The 21,042-nt window shown below is 41.6% G+C and overlaps 1 protein-coding gene across 1 annotated transcript; it reads left to right on the top strand.

Moving 5' to 3' along the window:
* The first annotated feature begins 2,307 nt into the window (after positions 1 to 2,307).
* On the top strand, positions 2,308 to 21,042 carry LOC106749621 (Na(+)/H(+) exchange regulatory cofactor NHE-RF1). Its single transcript, XM_014629274.1, has 2 exons — positions 2,308 to 3,600; positions 16,827 to 21,042. Exons 1-2 carry the CDS (start codon positions 3,172 to 3,174, stop codon positions 17,160 to 17,162), a joined length of 765 nt encoding a protein of 254 aa, XP_014484760.1. The 5' UTR covers positions 2,308 to 3,171; the 3' UTR covers positions 17,163 to 21,042.

The following is a 21,042-nucleotide window of genomic DNA, read 5'->3' as shown; positions in this document are numbered from 1 at the left end:
TCATCGACGTTGTAATTCTCGCGAGGCGAACACCGCCCACGTTCCACGAAGTATTCTCGTTGTACCCGCGAGAGAAGATGTTGCATGCATATGCGATGGACGAGACTCCGAATAAGCATGCACGCACAGCACAGCTACGCGGTCGCCATTCCGATTCGTCACCGTTGAATTATGAGTGTACACATAAAGTTTGCTATCGGACGCACCAAGACGGGGTGCAGCCTGCACGCGAAGTCGATTAGTACAATCGTCGGGCTTATACACTTTATGTAGATTAAAAATGACAATTTCCAATCGTCACTTCCTAATAGCGTTCGATTCCATGAAAATGACTTTAGAAAATTTGCAATAGCAACGTTATTTTTTTTTTTATTTATCGTTTTATTACACTATGCGGTGATGCTGTTTGTGGCTGCTTGTTTTAATTTCGAGGCGACGTCAGACTTAATCCGCTGTATACGAGAAGAAATCGGGAAGAATGATTCCAAAGCTGCTCTAAGTAATTTTATTACGCTCATTGCGGTCGTACAATCGTCTATAGAGGTTACCGAAGAACGGAAGTGGAGAGATGATAGTCACGGGCGCGCGTCGCCATAATTGCCTTGAATCATTGTGTTTCCTATTTCGTAATCAGTTAATTGAGATTTTAGTTCGAATGACGAGTTTATTCCTAAGCCGTCTCGGGAAACGTTGATTTTCATCAGAAAATCTGCATCATATTTTCAAATAGGAAAAATGCAGTATGTGGACATATATGATGAAAGTTTAATATTCACGCGGAGGATCCATTTTCTTGTGGATCATAAAATAATATCACACATAGACGTCATGCCACACATCTTCAGTGATGTCGTACTGAAGTTAGGTACGAGTGATAGCGAGTGCTGTTACGTATCATTAATTCTTTGGCGGCTAATTGCACCTCGTTCTAAGGAAACTTTTTTTTCGACGTGCCTCTTTTTATAACGGCGCAATCGCGTCGTTTTATATCACGGGCTTGCCTGTGCGTTTTACAACTCGCGGAAATCGCCTTCGATCGTGATGCACGCCTTGTTTGTTTAAATTGCCACTGTTGCGCCAGTAGGATTGTGTCACGTTTTAGTATCATGCGCGCCAGTCTCGCTCGAATCGGACCGATCATTCGCGTTTCATGGAAAGAAGATAATTAGCATATATGTTGGCAGCGTAAGCCATTAATCGCGAAAGCTGCATTGAGGGGAATGCAGGTACGTATTAAGAACAGTAGCCTACTGATTTTTATTTGCTTACACGAATGATGTTACGACGGTGGTAAAGTAATACGCTGCCGCCATGACATCTTCTAATTCGTCCTATAATCCTTTTATGACATACAAATATAGGTCACAAAAGCTTTATATTATATTATGTTATATTCACTTATCGCTATCATAAATTATTTAATATATAGGGTGTCTGATGTAAATCGTCCCGTCATACTTGTAATTTAGGTCAATGTGAACAAACAAGTCTTCTATCATTTTGCAAATAACCATGAAAAATTTTAAGTTCTTAATTATTGACAATGGATGTATAGAAATATATAGAAATTTTTTTAAATTAATAATTCAAACATTTTTGTGGTTATTTGGCAAAGGACTTTTTTTGTTCAGAATAGCACCTAGCGACAGACATCAGTATATTGAACCTTGAACCTTGAACCTATGGCTATGTGCAATGGTCGTATACTTGTAGTTTAGAATTCTGAATAAAAAAGTCCTTTACTATCTTGCAAATAATACTATCACGCAAAATTTTTAATTATTAATTAAAGAAGCCTTTATACATGGTCATGTTTAATAATTAATGACTCTAAATTTGCGTGTTTGTTCACAAAATGATAGACAATTTTCTTGCTCACATTATTCTAAAGTACAATATGACAGATAGGACAGCTTGCATCAGACATCTTATGTATATTTTAAAATACACTACGCATATCTGCATTAACATAGTTGATATCAATAGAAGAAGCTTCAGGGTGAATAATATCTACGTTGTAAGGTGAAAAAAGGACGGGAGAGAGAAATTCAAGGGATTTCTATTCGGACGATTCATCCATTCAATTCTCGTGAAATTACGTGCAATTCAAATGCAATTCCTTGAAAATTTATCCATCCAAATTTTTTTGTCGATCGATATAATCGACTTCGATCAAGTGTGTGCAAATTCGCTCGTCAGACGGCGCTGCCGTAACAGTCGGCAAGCCACCTTCGTTTATCAGTCCGCCCCTCTCTCGCCTTACCGGTCTGGCAAGTTCGCGACAACGTCTCGCGTGGATTCCTGTTTCGTTCGGGAAAACGTGTAGCTCGCGTGAGCTGCGATAATCGTCGCTTTCGTTCGCTTTCGCCACGACAGGTGCGCATGATCGTGGTGTGTGCGTATATATGTGTGTAAGAATCTTCGCTGGCGGGTAGCGCGTAAAGTGCGATTCAGCGTCGAGGAGTGCCCGCGTAAGTAACGGAAAATATACTTCATTCAATTTAAATCTCGAATGGACATCTCTACGAAGTGAGGAACAGGCAGGGAGCAGGAAATAATACGATCATCGTGAGACAAATCGTTGGTATCGGCGGAAAGGAGAAGGAGAGAATCCCGAGGGGCCTTGCGGAAATCAACGGACTCGAGAAAAGATCGCTTCATCGTTGCGGTGTCCGCCATTGTACAGCGCTGAACGAGCGACTCGTGCCGCTGTCTCGCCGCCAGTCGGTTCGAACGGTCGCCTCGCGGCCGGTGCGCGCGCGATCGGATCGGTTCGGCGGTGGTCGGTGCGAACGCGAAGCAGCCGAGCGGGCATTCGAGACGCTTCGAGACTCTTCGCCACCTCTTGGCGCGCGCCACGATCGCGATCGTGGTAGCAGCATACGTCGCCCGTCGTGTATACGTGCGCGTGTCTCGCTCGCCGTGCTCTCTGCCGTCTGGGCTCGTCGCGCGTGACTTTCAACGTTCCGCGCGTTCCTCGTGAGATTCCGTGTGCTTCTGCGGTCCGGCTAGACGCGAAAACGCGTACAGTATACACTCGTGCACGCTCCACGCGTCTCTTCGTCTTGCTGTTTCGAGATCCCTCCTCACACCTTTTCCTCTCTCTCTTGAGCGCGCGTCGAGGGTAAGAGAGAGAGAGAGAGAGAGAGAGAAAAAGAGAGAGAACGCGACATGTCCTCTCTGAAGGACGATAAGGCGCCGTGTGCCCGGCTCTGCCACATCGTCAAGTGGGACGACTTCCCCGGCTACGGTTTCAACCTGCACGCGCAGAAGGGCAAGAGCGGCCAGTTCATCGGCAAGGTGGACGATGGCTCGCCGAGCCAGGCGGCCGGTCTGCGTCAGGGCGATCGTATAATCGAGGTGAACGAGATCGACATCGCGAACGAGACCCACAATCAGGTGGTCGAGCGCATCAAGGCGTTCGCCAACGAGACGAAGTTGCTGGTGGTCGACCAGGAGGCTGACGACTATTTCAGGGAGAACAACATCGTCATCAAGGGCACCATGGCGAACATCAAGGTAATCAAGACACCCGAGAGGAACCCGAACAGCGTGGAACACGAGGACCGCTCGGACGGCAGTAACTGCTCCGTCGACGAGGTAAGGATGCTGCTCTCTTCCGGTTACTTTCCTCTCTCTCTCTCTCTCTCTCGTTATCTCTTTTGGCTTATTACGTGTTTGTTATAAGACTACTCGAGATATATTTATCTAAATCTTAGTAATATTTTATAATCCTTATATTTATCTGTATTTTAGTAATATCTAATAATTAACTGGAAACGAAATAATACATTAATGTATCACCTGTGTTAACTGATTTAATAATCAATGATTACTGGTTTAGTAATAAATCGAACATCACAGCAAGTGCGTTTTAGCGTCTCAAGGTGAGCTGATTAGTAAAAAAAAAACATGTTATATTGTGGAAAAACGTGCATACGTATTTGAATGTCGGATGAGTGGTTTTTATTTTTTCATAGTGACATGCGTACAATTCGGAAAGAAACTTGGCATTCGTAGATGTAAGAATTGTTTTTCGACGGCATGTCGTTGCGTGTTTCTAAGACGTTTGATTCATTTAACCTTTTATATTAAATATACAATATGTGTCGAAATATGAGAAATTGCAAAATTCGAATAATGGGCGCCGTTAATTAGATTCGAGTCGAAATCACGGACGGTTTAAGTAAATATGATCGTGGACGAGTATTGAAGTTCTCGGAATAACGTGGCGTAGAAATCACGAATGCGGCATTAATGATTGCATTGCAAATGAAAGATATTTGCCGCTCCTGTACATCTTAATCCCACCTTGATACCCGTATGTACATGATCGGTTTTATAATGATACGTAAAAAAAATTATTCAATAGAATATTTCTCATATTAATGAAGTTCTAATCTGGCGCGATTATCAGTGATTTCCTCGTCGAATGATTACGCAAGAAGCCCGATCGTGCAGGCTTCTTTCAGCATTAATTTTCCTCCTGCTTGCGTAACAGCTAAAGCAAAATAAATTCCCATAGAAACATTGGATGTTAGCAACTTTTTATTATATTTTTACATTCCGGAAGATGTCACATTTTGCTGTTTTCGGGCAAATCGCGGCGGGAGGGGGGGGGGGGATTAACGTACATGCGGTTAATTGTGTTTTCCTCAGCGGTTTCGAAAGTCGGGACGGTGCCGACGCGCGCCCGTATCGAAGGAATCCGTGGCATTCCCGTGGAATTTAACGTCACGCTACGAGAGTCCACCTGTTGGATTCGTGTCATCGTTGCGCTTGCTCGCATATTTACGTCCGTCCATGCTAGAAAGTGTCCGGCACGTTCGCAAGATCGAGAGACATGTACGCGCGCGGTCACCTCGACACGCAGCAACCGCGATGTACCAATGCCGAGTATTTTTTACACGCCGATTCGTCATGTCGGAATCTTACCAGCTTTCCTAAACACACTAATACTATAAAATATAATTACTTAGCAGGGCAAGTATATATGATATCAGCGTGCTTCCGGTCAATTTTTGAATCTTTAACGTGTGTGTGCTATGTTTTATACATCATTCATTAATTTCCGAAAAAAAATTTATTTTTTAAACTGTATATATCGAAAATAAGTATAAGTTTGTACGATTCTTCAGGATGCGGCTTTACTCTATTGAAAATAATAATTTGTGAATTTATTCCTGTATTAAAATGTCATATATTTAAAATATTATATGTAAAAATAAATTTTTTCATATATTCATAATATTTACAAATTTATAGAATCAAATGTAAAAATATATAAAAAATATAAAAATTTTATATATATTTTTTTTTATGAAGAGAAAATACGCTATTTATGGCACATGATTGCCTTATTTTTGCATTGCATCGCACATACTCTCCTGCTTTTATGATACGTTCACGCAAATACAAACAGGTGCGCTGTTATTGAATGCACATGCGTCATCCTGTCGTAATTAGTTATTTCTCTCCGCCGAACAGTCCCGCCGTTTCGCTGTGCTCTTTTAGCTATTTCAAATGATCGATGTGCTGGAATAAAAGTAACCGAAGCTAGAAATGCGAGATATCGAGAACGACACAGAGGAGAACATACGTGCCGACACGTGCTTTTCCCCATCGCGAAACGGCATAGTGAAAATTAATTACGTACGGCACAATTGTTCACACATATTCACGTCAGCGTTAATTTTCGAATATTAGCGTCCTTCTCGTACGCTTGGCGCAACCTTACACTTACTCGTCCGTAAAATCGTCCCGTTAAATCCAACACGTGATACGAGAACAATGTTTCTCGTACAATATACTCGGATATTATCTTGCGCAAAATATCACTCATCTTATATGTAGTATTTTTATGAACTTTACACAGTTTCAAGCATTTATTCTCATAATTATGCGCGCGCGCTCGTGCATGCTTGACTCACGTGAGCGTAACGCTCGTATACGTTCGATTGTATTTACGAGGAGGGAGACCGATGGCCGCGTGCGGATCTATAAATACCTTTTTGTAATTGTAATCGAGCCCGCCGTGATTTACGCTGCGCGTGATCGCAGGGAGATTTTACAGCGATAAGAGGTGCGCTTACGCGTGAATTACTAGGCAGATAGCGCTAACAGCGATAGGAAGTAATTTAGGATTCGATCGTCAAAATGATTCTTTTTTATCTCCGCTGTGTGGACGTGTACAGCAACGACGTCCAGGTTGTTTTCTCATTGATCGTATCGTCTCCTCTCTCGGCGATGACGCGTCTCTTTGCGCGCTGATACGTGTCAGCTGACTAATAACGAGAAATCGTGCCTTTTTTTTCCTTCCTCTCGTCGATGACGCGTGATTATGCTGCGCGGTGATTACTCACCGTGCGCTCTTCATTATCATTTGGGGAGAGAATAAAGCCTTGATTAAAAGACAGGGAATTACCGTAATTCCGAGCCCTCGCAAAAATTAAAAGCCACAGCGCACTTCCGAAAACGTTTTTTTCCTTTCGTCTTTATAAATTTAATTTCGAATTAAAGTTGTTTTATCGATAAAATTTAATTTCGGATTCAAGTTTCTTTGCTAGGTAATTACTTTGGCGTTTCTTATAATGCTGCATGGAAATTTACTGCACTTTTTAATTTCTGGACGGCGAGCCGGTAGATTTATCGCGGCTTGTTAATGTTACACACATATATTTCGCCAAGGTTGCACGCGTAATAAAATGCACGATGCATGAGGCACATTTTATTGTCTTGGGGAAATAAGAATCTTTAACGTCACGGTTCCTTTTATTATTTCACAATTCGCTTGCATGGCGCTTCCTGACAATGTGACACGATAATCTTGATAATCTCTAAAATATTTTTTATCGTCATCTATTCTTTTTTTTTCAACCCGATAATTAAAATGACTGATTTGCTTTTCCACGATATAAGGAATTATATCATTATTAGAGTCTCATTGTGGTCGAATCTCTCCGTTTCTCGCGACTCTCGAATTAATTTCACTAAAGCTGATCTAACTAGGGACAAGAGGGTTAATTGGCATAAATTACCGCACTGTAAATAATCGCGCCGGTGATCGCGTTGAGCCGTCGTGTGTCGTCGATGCCTGTCGCCTCATGTTATCGGCGATGGTGTTTTCACATTGTTTAAACACATCCATCGCGCTTACGCGAGCAAACGTTATCTACAAGTCGCGATAATGCCGCCGCATCTTCGGGAACATCTGTATTTGCTCGAATCGGGAACAGGAGACGGAATTGCGAAAGCGGTGCTCGTGTTTCTCGCTTACGACGCGCGCGCGATTCTCCTCCGGCGCGATCTTCTCTCCTCCGAAGATTGCTAAGTAGCGTTACAATGTGCGTGGTGAATGGGAATAATTTATTGTAAAGCTGACTTAGCAGAAGCAGAGAAGGACGAGTCGACGAAGGACGAATGGTACCACCTGTATGTGCATCATATCTTTTCTTCCATTTCTGGGTCACAGAATTACGCTTGTTCTCGTTAAGAGCCGTTGGTGGTGTCAAAGTGGTTAGCGTTGTTATTTCCCACAGCTCTCGTTATTCTCCATCGTGTTAGATAATTACGGCGTATCGATCGAGAAGATTATCGCCAACACTTCGAAACGCGTTAAGCCACGATGCGTTCGCGATATATCTTGTTGGTTTTTTAATTGGCAGGTGATACGATGTCCTTATCGCGTACGCGTCCTCGGTGCGTGCGTGAGCGCGTGTTTATTACGCGAGAAGAATGTGAATAACCCCGATCGCGTTCTGGAATACGAGATAGTAGATCGACCAGAATACACGTTCCGTCCATCGTTTCAGTACATTGCGCTTTGTTGACATAGTTTGTATTGATACTCATTAATTTTAACTTCATATAATTATATTAAAATAAAATAAAATAATTACGATATAATTTATATTAAAATAAAAATTGTATTTACATAGGTTTTCAATAGTAATATCGATTATTTCATTAAAGATATTTTAACGCTTTGTCACACACTTATGTCTTTATTTTATATGCATTCTTTTCTCAATAATAATCGTATCTTCACTTTTGAATTGAGCATGTTATGTGACACGTGTTTAAGACATTATTTCATGCTGGCGTAGCGTCGCTCGTCCAAGTCGTTATAAGAGTATTTGTGTGTATAGGCGCCGCGGGGATGAATGAAATGTGATTGAATCATGCTGAATAAGCGGAAGCTTTACTGATCCGCACGTGCTAACTGACCCTAGACTTGCGCGACGACCGTAGAAATTGTCACTTGATATTCCCCGCCTCTGATCGCATGTGGCGTGTGAACAATGTTTTCTCAAATCTGTTAACTGCTATTTTCAGTGTTTAATGAGAGATTTCCCGTCGCGATTGAAAGATCTCACCTGCAAGTAGCCTTACTTCCTTTTTATAAAGAGGATTTAAATATGATATTGCTTACCTGAAAAAAGAAAATTAATATATTTGATATTTATTCGTTTCAATTTTTTAATATAATTAAAAATAGATGTTACTTATTCCTCCTTGTATATATACTTGGAAGAAGGAATATATTAAATCCAGTATTTGTAGAATGCCATGACGCATTATGAAGAGAAAGATAATCATTTTCTGTAATTCTGTCATTGGTAACGTATTGGTGGAAAAAGATAAACAGAATTAGATCATCGTCACGTTACAGTCCGTAGTTCCGAAAAGATCGAAGTTAGCGTCGGTCAAATATGCTTTTTTAAGTTCGCAACGTCTAACTCGCAGACGCACGCGAAAGTGACGACGTGTGTGTGTTATTGATACCTTGCTTATATGCGCGTCATTGTTCGGACAATAATTCTTTTATATAGAAGCGGTCGCTCGCGAGTTTAACTTAAAATAGCATGCAACATGATTATTTTTGACGTTTGTGAAGTTGGCTCCACTTTTTCAAAATTAAAAAAAAATGAGTACAGTTCTGATTGCTCCTTAAAGAATTCTAGAGTTCTCTATTGATGTTAAAAAGAATTCCGTCGATTAAAGCGGTGACAACACGAAATATAAAGTATGGGAGGCCAATTTCACGATTGTACGTTCACGTTCCGTTGAGAGTTCTAGTAGCCCCCAGAAGAGTTCTATCGATTATTCTTATGAATCTTTGAGCTGCGATCAAAAATAGAAAAGTTACAGCGGTCTCAAGTTCGAAATTTTTCAGTCCTTGAGAGGTGAACATTTTTTTAGGAATTTTGACGTTCCGTTGAGAGTTCTGGTAGCCTCTCAGAGAGTTCTATCGACTATTCTTATGAATTTTTGCGCCACAATTTAAAATAAAAAAGTTACAGCGGTCTAAAATTCGAAACTTTTCAGTCGCTGAGAGGTGAAAATTTTTTTGAGAATTTCAGAGTNCCCCCCCCTAAGAGTTCTATAGATTATCTTTAAGACTTTTTGCGCTAAAATTGAAAATAAAAATGTTAAAACATTTCGAAGTTACACAATCGTGAAGTTGGCCTCCCCATTTCATTTCGTATTTTCACCGCTTTAATTGACGGAACTCTTTTTAATATCGATAGAGAACTCTAGAACCCTTTGGGGGGGGGGGGGGCAACCAGAACACAATTCATTTTTCTTTTATTTTGAAAAAGTGGGACCAACTTCACAGACGTTCGTTTTTGGCACGGTAGCAGTGAATTCCGTAACGAAACGGACGATATGTTGTTCTCTCGGGTGATGTAAGTGTGAGACGGACGATTTGCAAGGAAATCGTCCCCTCTAATTAAGCGACATTACGCCTCTAATTACGAAACGACCTGTAACGATTTACGCGTGAGAACTCGAGCGGCTCGAAACGTATAAAGTTCGGTGTTTCACGAGCTTCCTTTCTCCGCGCCGTGGACGTCTTCTTCGGCCGGTATCTCCCGGTCTCGTTGATATCATTATCGCAGTCTCCACGATTGTTACAATCTACGCCCCGACAATGCGCTTACGCGAGTTTCTCTCGTGTTCCCCGTCTCAACATACCACTCGACTCCGGTTAGTCGCGTAAATTCAACAATTTCACGACGGTACCGTTCGATCGCGAACGCGAAAATTTGTTTGACGATCAATCCGTGCTTAATCTTATCCGTTATCCCGATAACATTTAAACGCACATGTTGCATAATTCGTGTATATCGATCGCGAAATTTTTAAAGTCGGGATGGTAGAACAGTACAATTATTATAATTTAGGTTAGGTTAATTTAGGTTAATAATTATTTTTAGGTGATATATATTGATGTAATGAATATAAATAGCTGTGTAGCAACATAATATCTATCGGATTTTTATATAAGTAAAATTTCATTCTATTCTATATTTTATAATTTAATGAATGATAATTCATATATTTTAAACAAGTACCGGTTGGAACAACTTGAACTCAATTTCAGAGTTAACTTCTATTGGGTATTCATTTACTTACTGGAAATTATAGTTATAAATCGTTAACATAATTAACATTTCTATACATATAGTTATTTAGAGAATACGAAGACTTTTAACTTAGGTTAGTGATTATTTCATTTCTCGCTGTTACGAGCGCGAAAATAATGTATTTCGATACGGGATAATGTTAATAACTCGCGGTATGTTTCACGCAAAAATCCTCGTCTTAATACGCAATACAATAACAGGCAGAACTGCATTCAAGAAGGAAGAGGATCGCTCGAATGGAACGAATTCGCGACAGTTATACGTGTCTTATCGTTCCACGTGGTGGGGAATGAGTCATATTCTAGCTCCCGAGAGCTCACGTACGAAAAGACGTCGTAATGTTCCCGTGACCTTTTTTTTTTGCGGCATAAATTAATCTTTTATGAGGTACGCCAGTACATCATTTCTATATCTACATGTGATATATTATATCGAAAAAGATGAATTGCAATTTGCAAATCATAATAATTTATCGTTTGAAAACTATCTATAAGATAGCATGGTTAAATTTCGATGTAACTTCCAGCTAAAACGCTCCGAGTCTCACAAAATGCGTTTCTCTTTCTTTAGGAATTTTCAGGTCTCGCCAGGCATTTTCCTCGTTACAATCGCTCGAAGTTCTCAGCACGAAAACCCGCGGTTATCTCGCCTCCTAGGAATTACACGCGTGTCTAGAAACATCTGTTATCGGCGGAGAGTGCATCTGATACTCCAACAACGTGTAGCAACAGTAACGCGACTTTCTCGGGATGCGAGTCATTACGCCGTTGATCGCAGGAAGTCGCCTTTTTGGAGGACGGTAGCGCGGTTTTTACGACGCTTAATTAATTTTCGCGTGAACCGCGAGCTGCGAGAATCGCGATGGATAATCGTGCCGTGCGCGCGAGCTCTCTCTCTCTCTCTCTCTCTTCTCCTGACCAGAAAACTGCCTCGTCCCCGCTCGGCGAAGTTCCACTTCCGGCGATTTTCCCCACGACGCGGGATTACGTAAATTTTGCGTTTATGTCGATCCGCCGCTTTACGATTGCATGTGCATCGCGGTTTGTATTACGTACATTTTATTTGCTACGAAAGAGTAATGTCTCGCTCAATAGCGGGAAACATTGTTTCCGAGAAGTTGCGGTTGCAGATTGATAATTTCTCAGCTCGCATATTAATTTACAGTCTGGAGGGATTCGCAATAATTCGAAAAAGGTGATATACAGAACTTTGGTATAAAAATCTTTTTTACAAATATGTTTATTATAGATACATTTTTACTTTTACAAATATATACATACATTTCTTTTAAATCCTTCTCTTTTAAAATTTATTATTTAAAGAGCGTTTTTTCAAAGGGCCGACAGGAGAAAAACTAAGAACGCTTAATATTGTGGCAATTTGTCGAAATAAAGACATGATTGCGGAGTAATTACTCCTTGATAACGTTATGCAGGGTCATAACGAGCGCTTCATTCTTTCACGAAATTAGCATACTAGTTATGATAATTGGGTGCGTGGGCGGTTGTAATAATCATGCGCACGACCGAAATTCTTCGGACTACGTAAATTCTTTCGCAGCCGGCAACTCGTACGCTTAGCCTCCTTAGCTTTAACGCGTAAGCGTTTCTTTCACAACGATTTCTGTGGTTCATTCGCTTATTAATGATTTCCGGACTAATTTGTGACAACTTGAAACGGTTATTTACTGGCCTGAGCAGTTGCGAAAGATATTTTTATCGGCGCGCGACAAAACGGTTTCGTTCTTTTTTCTCCCCTTATTACGTGCTCCGAATATTGTCTCATTAGAGGCGTTTTCGTCGAATCACGTGCGCGCAGATCGATTATACAATCGAGGCCTCGAGGAAGTCCGCGTACAATATCGCAATTTGCGATATTGTACTCCCAATACAATTAATAGTCATCCTCCTGCTCGTCATTTCCCATCCCGTATGAAATCGGACGTTTCCTGCTCGCGCTTTTGCGTAACGCGACCGACCGGGTATATGCAGAGGAGCTCGCGCACGCGTTATATTCTAGGAACAAATAGACGCGGTTTCTCTTAGCATAATTTTGCATAGCCGTTCCGTCTCATCACGCTTTCAGCTTTATTAACGGAACGATAAGCGTTACAAATATATGCAACGCCTGCTTGCCATCTTAATCGCCTTCCCCGGCGACAAACAAGACTGCGTTTCCTGTTGCTGCGCGAGAGGACGAAGCAGGCTGAAACGCGCTCATCGACAAAATGTTCCGCGACAACGACGACGGCTCCGACGGTGGACAATCTCGAATTCCGTTACTCGATCTTATTCGATTTCCGTGTCTTGTTCTAGAATGATTTTAGAGGAAAGCGTGCCAAAAACCCGCATGTCTCGTCTGAATACGTATGCAGATAACGGGGATTCTCCCCCTCGGCGGGGAGAACGAGTCTCGGACATTGCATCATGTCGCCGCGCATACGTATAATTAAATACCTGCGTGACCCGTCGATAAACGCGACCGCGTATTTATTTCTCAAACCTTGATATGCACGCGCGCCCGTCGCCATTCTGAATGGTTTTTCCGTTCCGGTATTATCGACGGTTTTAATTTTTCGATCAATCGCGCGCAACAAATCGCACACCGGCTTATCTTAAAGGCCAGACAGGCAACTTTATTATCGCGAATTCTTCGTTTTTCATTCACCCCTGGAACAAGGATTTTTCTCGTTTTTTGCCTTGCGAAAGAAAGTCGAAGTATCGAAACGCGGAATATTGCATTATGAATACGTCCCGAAGTCCCTTGGACGGAATTGTGAATCGCTCGCAACAACGGACTGCGAGCCGAAACTCGTGGCCCGATAAAATCGCGGATACGTTCTCGTCGCTCGCACGAGTCGAGTTCGCAAAAAAAAAGAATTGCGGTCGTGAGAAGCATTCATGGTCATCGCCGACCCATGGCACAGATTCCTGCAGTTTTATAGGGCCGTTGCATCAGCGAAGAAATAAAAACGTCGTGTGTAACATGCGCGCGAATCTCGCAGTGGTCGAGAAGATACCGGCGATATCGCGATCATAAAGTGTGTCTCTCTATGCAAAAGTACGTGCAAGAACGCACAGAGAGAGAGAGAGAGAATGTCACTAAAAATTATAGTCATTTCCGGAGCCGGCCATGCTTGCTGTAGTTTTAACAAAAAGCAGTAATAATAATATGCACATGAGATTATTATCAACAATATTATTATAGCATTTACTTAAATGAATTTCCCAATTACAATTATTTTATTTTGCGATTATATATAGAGTATATTTGAACTCTATCTACAAACTTACAAGACGGATTCTATGCTGAAAAAAGGTCTTAGTAAACATATATTCGCAAAAGCTTAGTTTTTCAGGTATAGCTTTCATAAGATGACAACGACGGGCGAAAATTTATCTCTATAAAAGGGTTAAAAATACGGACTAATACAGAAGTTTTTATCTGTTTTTGAAGATAATATTTATCAATTTTGATGCTTTTTAATATTAATAAAAGAATAATTTATTGTGACGTTAGTAAATTATTACCGTTTGTCGTGAGTGAAAATAACAAAAAATATATTATTTACATCTGTAGATGTTAATTATGCATTGCTAAGGGAAACAGACATTTTGGAAAATTTTTATAACAGTATTTTTATAACAATATGTGTTTAGTTATTTATTTATAAAACATGATTTAGTGAATAAATTATATCTTTTTAAACTGAGATTTATTTTTTTTGCGGCAGCTATATTTCGGAAACTAAGCGATAAGGACATATATTTACTAAGATTTTTTTTTGTTTATTTTTTTTATATAGAATCTATCCTGTGAGTTTCTGCACTGAGAAACCCATTTAGTTGATTCAACTCAATAGGTTTCTCAGTGTGTCGATGGAATTCAGATACATCCTGTTTACTTTTTCTTCTCAATGCAAGAGTGACGGCCGTTCGTTGGTCGCTTGCTCCTCTTGGTTTTAATTTTGATTTTTCAAATATGTATCTTGAATGAAGTCGTTAACGATCGCAACGAGTCCGTAATGTCTACATCGTGTAGAAGGAAACGCGAGAAATTTATACCGAGAGAAAAAAGTGGTCAGTCTTGTTAAAATTATATAGACACTTTCCTTGTTAGCCATATTTTCTTGTTTTAACTAAAGAGTAGTAGTAGCAATTTGTATATAATAGTGTTAGTGACAGTAAGATTGTCACTAACACTATTACTACAAAAAATAGCTTTCTATTTTGTAATCACTTCACTATCTAATTACAGTCATGCATATTGAATATTTTGTTCTCAGTACTTCGATAATATGCTTCGATATAACAAAATGGGTCTCGAAATGAATTCTCGTTTTCTTGTAAATCTTGTTTCATTGAGTGCTATTTATTAATAACGACTGACGATTACGCAACACATACAGGAAAAAAAAACTATATTAGCGCGCTCGTTATGAAAATCGAAATTTTCCTATCCGCGCGTTGTCATGGTACCTCTCGCTCTGACTTTTATTCCAATTACTTGAATTATATCGCATTAGATTATCGAGACAGCTACTGCTAGAGAGAAAGCAAAAAAGTGCTCGTGTTTACCGCGAGTAGTTTCCCTGCGCGTACGTACGCGGCGAAAATAAACGACTCACGCGGCGATAATTCGGGGTACAGAAAGCGGCCGTCGTTCGTGAAATTCAGCGTATGTAGGACTGCGGCGGCGCGAGTGATAGCCGACTAACATTATTTCGAAGGGATTTAAACGGTTCGCGCGGGGAACCGGTTCTCTCCGTCTCATGCGCATGACGCCGAGTAATGGAATTCCTTTAAGTACCGTTCAGAATTGCATCAGGACCCAAGGTCGCTATAAGTATCTCTCTGGAGACTCCGATCCTTATCTGCGCGAGCGCTGTACTACTACCAGGTGCAATAATAACGTATCACGGTGCGATCGATCGAGAGAGGAGAGCGATCGCGAAATAGCCAACAGACCTTCGTACTTCGTTGAGGGACGAGCAGCGCTCGTTTGTGAACCCGACCGTATTACGCGACGCGCATTTTGTTTCTTGCCGGTCGCGATTCGCCTTTGCATGTAAGGTCGCGCACCAACACGCGCGCGCGCGAGACGTGAAAAAAAAACCGCAGTGTCATTCAGCTCCAAAGGATACCGTCTCGTACCATTCCCGATGTCGTAATTCAAGCGCGGCGTGAGCGAGATCATTGTGGGTAAAGATTGCTGGCTGCTATTCTCCGCCGAATCATGGCTGGAAGTTATTTTATGACTCATGGGAGTTGTAATATTCAAAGATACTAAAAGATAGAGTTCCGGGGAAAGAATGACTATAAAATGGGAGATTGTAATGATCAAGTCGCTTCGATCTTTGCTCTTTCTCTTTTTCTCTGATCATATCGTAAAACATCCACTTGTAATTGACTTGGATAATATTCAAATTTCTATATCATTTCGTATTTATCGGGTGTAATTTACGAACAAGGCACAAATTAAAGTTTTATTTTATATGGCCTGAGTATAATTTTGAAGGTTCGGGAATGAACCGTTTTTTTTTAATTTTTCCCCAGATTTTTTTGGTTTCTTTTTCAAGAATAGAAAAATTCGTTTTGAAAAATTCGTAATACTGCTTAACATATAACGTATTAATTTCATTTAACTTCAATTAAGTGCACGCAATTAACTTCTTTTTACAGAGAGAAGTAAATGTGGCAGATTTTAATCCGTAAATGGACGTGTGGAAATTAAACTGACCCACAAACCTATGAACAAATGAAAGTTTCTCCGTTTTTGTCTGCGACATCGACGCTTTCAGTAACTTGTTTCCATCACTTACTCTATGATTTAGCGAAATAACGTCAATAACACTCGAGAAATTCAGTCATGAACAACAATTATTTTATTTCTCGGAAAGTTACGCATTTACTAGACACACATTTTTCTACGAATTTCTCTACTTTTGGGAAAAAAATGGAAAAAAATCTGCGGAAAGAAACTGGGCTTTTAAACTATACCTGAATGCAATATTGAAAATGGTCTGGTCAAATACAACTGTATTTGTCTGTCGAATACAACTGTACGTGTACTTTTATGTCCCACTATGTACAACTTTGATGATATCGACTTGTTAAAAATGTTCAGTCCACTTTATATTCACGAAGATATAACATACGACCAGGAGAAATTTAAATTGGTAATTTGGACTATGCTTCATACATCAGTTGTACTGGTTTGCGGGATCGCTAGATCACTCTGAGAATAATCCGTATTGTACTTTCTACTTTTACAATTCTGATTTCGAGGAATAAAGTATAAGTAAAATTCCAAAGAAAACGGAACTGCGATAGGAGAAAACAGAATGTAGGAATAAATGATCGTGCGATGATTGATCTTCACCGTCCACTGTTTCAGAGCACAACACAAAAGTCCATCGGCTCCAACGATTCGACGCACAGCGACAGCACCACCGCGGCGCAGACGACGACGGCGATGACGACGAGCAGCAACAACAACAGCGGTAACAACGAGAGCAGCATGCGGGAGAACGGCAACAGTGTGAGGAACAACGATGTAGACCACGTGCACGGTACGGGTAATGGCAGCGTGGGCAGCGAGCCCCGGCAGGGTCTGAACTTGAAGATGAGCGCGAAGGAGCTCAGAGCCCAGCTGGCGGCGCGCAAGAAGTACGATCCGAAGAAGGAGTCGATCGGCTTCAAGGACAAATTCGATATCGTGCAGAAACTGTAGACGACAGTACTACCCCCGTCACGAGCGTCTGTCTGTCTGTAACCCGAACGATTCTTCTCATTCCTTTCTTCCTCGTCGTCCTTGTCGCCGTGTTATCATCGTCATCGTCGACGTCATCGTCATCGAACGCCACGACGATTGCTCCTCCTCTACGTAATGTATCGCACCATTGCAACCGATCAAATTCATTGCGTTGTGAGAAACGTACGAAATACACATACATACACATATATACACCGCTGCGTGGACTGTCGCGCGGACTTACGTCGTCGTCGATGCCGATATCGTAACGCTCACGCATTGGATCTGCAAAGAGATAGAGGAGGCTGCGGATTAGATTATAGACTTACGGACTATTACAGGTCGGGAGACCGAGAGAATGACGATGTCGTTTGCACGGGTGTAAGTACACAAGCTGTTCACTTTCGGCCTTACCGTCCACACGGATCTTACGTGTTGCGTAATTTCAATTTTTCCATCCGTGCCGGAAACTACGGCGAATCACCAGTTATTATCATGTCACAATGTTTGATATAGGAGCTATGTAATAAAGGGATTTTTTCTTTCTTTCTGTTTCAAGAATTGCGCGCCCTTCGGTTTTATTGCAAATCTTTTTTCTGTAACTGCTGTTGCAGCGGCCCAAAACTATTCAACATTTTCTCCCGGGGCAACAATTTAGTTCTGTTTTAGTTTTGATGCGCTTTTCCTGCTGTAAATAATTAGGACATTTCCCATACACGTACATAGGCACACACACACATGCGCGCGCGCGCGCGCGGTTAATGAGACATTAAACCTGGATCTTTCGACTTGATCACCCATAGTGCCGCCACAACTGAGCCCCTAAGCATCGTCTATTAAATTTGGGAGATCCGTTTGCCGTTTCTTCCCACGACTTTCTCCGGCGAGAATTTATCGCTGCGTCCTGATGTAGTAATCATTCCCGAACATTACGTCGATCGAGCGGATTTTTAGGAGCGACAAAAAAAAAAGACAGTCCCGACACAACTCCTCGCGGAATTCCCGGACCAATTGGAGATTCGCCTAGACGTTCGACTTATATAATGCCCAAACCGAGAGACTATACCGCGCAGGTAATGAAGCGCGGGGAGTTAATTCAGCCGTCGTTCGTGTAAATCAAAGAACACACCAAGTATCTTTACACGGAATCTTAACGAATGTTTAAAATCTTAAATAACGCTCCCTCATCGAAAACTATCTTACCGTATTTAAATAATTCCGATAGATTTTTCGTAAATATCCACTCTGAAAATCTCAGTCTCGATCCGCGATGCGAATGCTAACCGGTTAATTAACTCGCCGCGATTTACTGGGTTCTGCTTTCGGGCAAGGCTGTGTGTAATGGGATTAACGTGGTTGCCGGGACGCTTTTGATGTCGACACGCGGGGAATTTAACGCGCGAGTTCTCTCGATAATCTTGCGCGAAGCGTAGAAAATGTTCGCGCGTGACCCGAGCGCGAGCCCCGACTCGCCGTTGCGAAACGCCGCGTCAATTTCGACTGCATTCGGCGAGCTCCTAGTTGTACTCGCGCCTTAAGGACTCGCAAGGACGGACGTTCTTCGCGCGCGCGCGCGTGTGTGTGTGTGTGGGCGCGCGCGTGCGTGCTGCAATGGGTCTAAGAAGTCGACTGCGTGGCCCAAGGACGGGCGCGTCGATGTGGGAGAAGAAAGTACAGTGCCGTCGAGCGAAGTCTCTTAATCTCCTTGTTATCGAATTCGGGACGTTCTTGCCGTTGCGCGTGGCAAAATTATCGCAACACAACCGGATCGGCGCAGAAATCGAACTGATCTTGCTGACTGTAAAAATCGATAATTCGTTATAATTCGTTATAAATAATTGACATAGTTGCGAAAGTTTTACAATTTTTCATACAATAATTAAGACAATTTTGCAGTACTTGATAATTTATCGAAATTAAGATTGAAATAATAACCGCAATCGGTGGATGCAGCAGTTTAAATAACATTGTGGCACACAACTCGATGTACGGCACTGCGAGACCGGCGCGAGTTAGCCGACCGAATTAAGACATTTTTCACCGCGTTCCTCGAGTTTAATCGCGTTTTCAGTGTTTCAATTATACGATAAGATTAAACAGCGATTTCATTCTGAATGCCATTTTTGTTTCGAAGGAAATGTTTAACGTGGTAATAGAAGAGATAACTTGATTCTCATTTGCCGATAAGAGGCATCGGATAATCGATAAATATGTTAGTTTAACATTAGTGAATCATTAATCGGATTGCTAAAACTCGTCTGAAACAATTGTCATTACGGTACACGTTATCGTCCGGTTGCTTCAGATGAAATTAAAATTTCAGAGCTGCCTCATTTGCATTGCATCACTTGCAATTATTAATACACACAATGCAGTGCAATTTTTGTCAATGCATTTCCAGTTTACTAGTTTGTGAGAAACTGTAGTTATTTTTCCAAAATTACGTTTCGATAATGTCGCAATTTTGATGATTTTACACTCACATTCCGAGAATTGTAAAAAAAAACGAGAGAGAAAAACGTGAACTTCGGTATACACAACGCGAGAAAAAGAAGAAGAAGAAGAAGAAGAGAGAGAGAGAGAGAGAGAGAAGACCAATTTTTGAAGGAAAGAAAAAATCGCGTACACAGCTTGTCTTCTCCAGGCACGCGTTTTTTCTCGCGTCCCTTCTTCTTTATATCATTCTTCTCGTCTCCACATTTCTTTTTGTCGTAGCATCCGGTTAACAACTGCCACGGTCGTTGATTGCGGCACGCCTCGTGGGAAAACACGCTGACGTCCTTCGAATTACTTTTATATATATATATATATATCGTTTGACGCATTCCTTATTCATTTATATGCGATGCAACGCGAGAGAACATCACACGGTAAAGACGCGACGCGAGAGAAGTTGGAGAGAGAGAGAGAGAGAGCGAGAGCGAGCGAGCGAAACTGGCAATTAACGTCGGCGTGAGTCGACAATAGAAAATATGACGCGAGCGTAATCTCAATTGCTTAACATCGTTGGGAGAACCAATCGACTTTGAGGCGATACACCACGACACGTCTGTAAAATTTACTTTTAACATCTCACACGAACATACCTATCGGGAAAAATTCCGAACAAGCGACCTATAAATAGCAAAGGCGGACTTCCTTGAACGTTACTCAGCGTGCATAAGATGGTGGTGATCTCTGTTCCGAACGGAACGGGATTAATTAAACCGCGGCTTCTACGAACGAGTAACGAATATTATCAGAGCGACGATAAGCGAATACGGTACAAACAGGTACTCGGCTGAAATTTATAACTCGTGCTGTGCCGCGTTCGATAACCGGCCAAATGTGTTGCGTAATCGACAGGAATGTCGCGCCTACAATGACGAGACAGAGAGAGAGAAAGAGAGAAGCCGCCTTTCAGGATTCCACCTTCGCCTGCTCGGTGTATCGCGTCGAGACTCGCGGAAAAGTTAGGTACATAACGACTCGTTGCTAAATATTACGACGACGCCGTTGCGCAACCTTCAATTATTGCCGCTCATCGTCGTCGCCGTCATCGTGTTGTCGTCGTTATACGTTTACCTGTTCGCGCCGAAGCGCGCAGGCGTCGCATTTTCCCGAGATATTGTACCTTTTTCCATAAATGCGAGCGAGCGAGCGAACGAACGAAGCTACGTTATCTGCCGGATTAGCTCCAGCGATATGGAGGTTGGCGTAACTTGCAATTTTATCAGGGAGAGGAGGAAGGGATATTTTATTATGCGCCTATTGATACTTGAGGTCACTTCTTATTGTTGCATTTCGCAGCACTCCCTGCAACTTCTAATATTTTAGAGTGACTTATGAGAAAGTGCTAAAATAAAGAGGGATAAGGAAT

The sequence above is a fragment of the Dinoponera quadriceps genome, unplaced genomic scaffold (assembly GCF_001313825.1).
Source record: "Dinoponera quadriceps isolate SergipeBrazil2010 unplaced genomic scaffold, ASM131382v1 scaffold3595, whole genome shotgun sequence".
In the NCBI taxonomy this organism is placed as follows: Eukaryota; Metazoa; Arthropoda; class Insecta; order Hymenoptera; family Formicidae; genus Dinoponera; species Dinoponera quadriceps.
The sequence above is the reverse complement of the archived record's forward strand: the minus strand, read 5'-3'. Positions and strand labels throughout refer to the sequence as shown.